Source organism: Cyprinodon variegatus, unplaced genomic scaffold (genome assembly GCF_000732505.1).
Source record: "Cyprinodon variegatus isolate N-32 unplaced genomic scaffold, C_variegatus-1.0 Scaffold65, whole genome shotgun sequence".
Taxonomy (NCBI): Eukaryota; Metazoa; Chordata; class Actinopteri; order Cyprinodontiformes; family Cyprinodontidae; genus Cyprinodon; species Cyprinodon variegatus.
In genome coordinates this window covers 1,695,714-1,698,423 of record NW_015150518.1, presented here as the reverse complement: position 1 = coordinate 1,698,423, position 2,710 = coordinate 1,695,714, and the positions used below count along the sequence as shown (strand labels likewise).

Genomic DNA, 2,710 nt, shown 5'->3' with positions numbered 1-2,710 from the left:
TAATGAATTTTAATGCCAATTAAGGCCTTAATTTTAAAAATAATAATTTAATGACTTTTAATGATTTTTAATGACCCGCATAAACCATGAATTAATGAAGAGTTTAATTCAGTTTAAATTAAAAAAAACTATTGTTTTTTTTGGGGGTTTTTTGTCTTGATTATTTAGAACACAAAATATTAAAACCCACCTAGCTGACCTGGTCAGGCTCAAACCTGTAGTGCTGGTGGGATTAAAATCTTTATATTTACTACAAATGAATAAAAAAATAAGGCCAATAAAAAGCAGAAAACGTCTTAATAACAGCTATTTTCCAATAGCGGCTTCAGCTAAGCAGGGACCATAAAACAGATTACACTAAAACATGTGACCAAATGTTAAAATGAAACAGTTATCATCGGCGTATTGGTTTGGATACATTTCCAAATAAATCAATGCTGAGACCGCGGGCTGATTTCGCTGACTGGTTCCCACCTGCTGCGGCGTCATGGTCTCCGCTTGGCTCAGTGTGGCGCACAGCAGAGCCTGGAAGTACAAGTTAAAGCTCATCGCTGACTGACGGTAAAGGTTTGCTGCTCCACAAACACCCGACACCTTCATCAGCAGGTACTTCAGCCCCGGCCGGGTGTCAAAGTCCCGAGAAGTCCTGTGAAACGGACATTAAGACACATTAAGCAGATGCTGTCACAGAACGGCAGGATACCTTCTGCCTGACGGACCTGTAAGAGTCCAGCAGCAGGTCCAGGATGATGGCTAAATTCGTCATGGAAATGTAGCGCAGGAAGCCAGCGGTGGGTCTGCTGGGGTCGGAGGTCACAGGTGTCACCCGCTCGTTGCCTTCGGGCTGCTTGACGAACTCTTCAAGCAGGATGTCGTAGAGGTTCTGAAGCAGGACCTGGTGGGAAAGCAGGCTCACCACGATGGTCCGAAACGGGATCCTAGATGTGGTGAGACACCATTTCTTCAGTTTTGACAAAAAAAAATGTCCCAACAGTAGCAGTTTGTGAGCTAAAGGTTAAAAAGAAGAAGAGATTGGGGGCTTCTAGGCCCAGAAGAACAGAGCAGAGTATCTAATCCCTGAACTCAAGATGGAGCAGAGGGTTAGCGTCTGCTGTGAGGTCTCAGCTTCTCTATGTCTGATTGACCATTAAAGGAACATATTCAGACACAAGCAGTCCAGACAGCTGCTGTGTGGAGGAACGCGCATAAAAGGTTGGTCAATCAAGGATTTGTTTTCCATTACATTTGCATTACAAGCATTATTTTAAGTATGACAAATATGGTGGTGAAGATTCTCATTCCTCCAGGTCATAGTCAAAAAAAGTCCAAAATAGTAGTGTTGCACCGATACTGATACCAGTATCCGGAGGGGCCCCGATCCAGCACTATAATGGTGTTATTGGTTTTGGTGAGTGCCAAGAAATAGGCCATTGTTACCATTTTTAGAGCCAAAAGTTTCTTCAACTATTGTCACCCATTCCAGGTAGGCAATAAAAAGTTCTACTGGATTCACTTTGTTTTAGTCGTTTTCCTGCTTCACAAAGGAAGGCAGCAGCTTGACATGAAGCCATGATGGCGATTATTTTACATCCAGGTAGTATGTAGTTCTTCATACTGTATATACACACACATTAATTTCAAACAGATGGTATCGATATGGTATCGGCCAATAATGCACAGCCAGGTATCAGGCCAAAAAATGGCATCGGCGCAACACTAAAAAAATAGTCCAAAAAAATTGCAACCGCAACCCCTTTACAAGGGAAAAGAACACCTCTCCCATTCAGCCAGGCCAACAATTCCCTTTAATGACCCCCTTTCAGATACATAGACAGTTATTGGGCATTGCAGGCTAACTTTCCAAAGGGGTGCACCAGTTCGGCCATTACAATTTGCATGTTTTCGAAACATAAAATAAGACTTTGTTGGGCTATAAAGCATTTAAATGCTATTTCTGACATCTTTTTATTTAAAAAGCTTGCTNCAATTTGCATGTTTTCGAAACATAAAATAAGACTTTGTTGGGCTATAAAGCATTTAAATGCTATTTCTGACATCTTTTTATTTAAAAAGCTTGCTGGATGGAAAGTGAAACGTCTTCAAACTATGAAACAAATCCATTGGATTGTGTTTTTTTTACTTCTTTGGAAAACTATGAAGTACCCATTTTTCATACCGTACCATGACACAGACACATCTAATCTATTGAAGCCTGTTGGATTTCTAAACGTTGTGCAGCTTTATCGGTGACGTACGGAGTGTCATTGTGAACGTGCTACAGATGGCTGCTGCATGTGAACATCTGTCACTCTAATAAATCTGACAGATAGAGAGACAGAGATGTCAGAAAACAGACTTACCCAATTTTCCTGCAGCACGGCGGCAGAAACAGAAGCATAAAGGTCATTAGATTCATTTAGCAACACAGCCTGGAAAATACTGGGATTTGGATTTAAGAAGAGAAACTCTGAGAGAAAGTCTGAGGCAGAGAGAATCTTAGTGAGGAGCAGAAAAGAACTTGAGTTTGGAGATTAAAAACATGCATCTGTCAGTGTGTTTGTGGTCCACCTCTTCTGAGCATGTCCGTTAGACTGCTGGTCAGCCGGCAGCTCGATGATGAGCACACAGGACTGAGCGTGCTCGAAGCCGTCCTTGTTGTTGGGCGTCTTTGGAGAGCACTGAGTGTCTAACATGAAGACCTGCAGCAAAA

At 41.9% G+C, this 2,710-nt stretch overlaps 1 protein-coding gene across 1 annotated transcript in view; it reads right to left on the bottom strand.

The window, feature by feature from the left end:
* The window catches only part of arfgef3 (ARFGEF family member 3), a 68,334-nt gene that overhangs the window by 13,450 nt on the left and 52,174 nt on the right, over positions 1-2,710 (bottom strand). Inside the window, exons 35-38 of the mRNA XM_015371811.1 lie at positions 2,569-2,699; positions 2,361-2,369; positions 720-938; positions 475-646 (exon numbers count right to left, since the gene is read on the bottom strand). Coding sequence (XP_015227297.1) covers positions 475-646; positions 720-938; positions 2,361-2,369; positions 2,569-2,699 — 531 coding nt within the window. The remainder of the gene's footprint in view (positions 1-474; positions 647-719; positions 939-2,360; positions 2,370-2,568; positions 2,700-2,710) is intronic.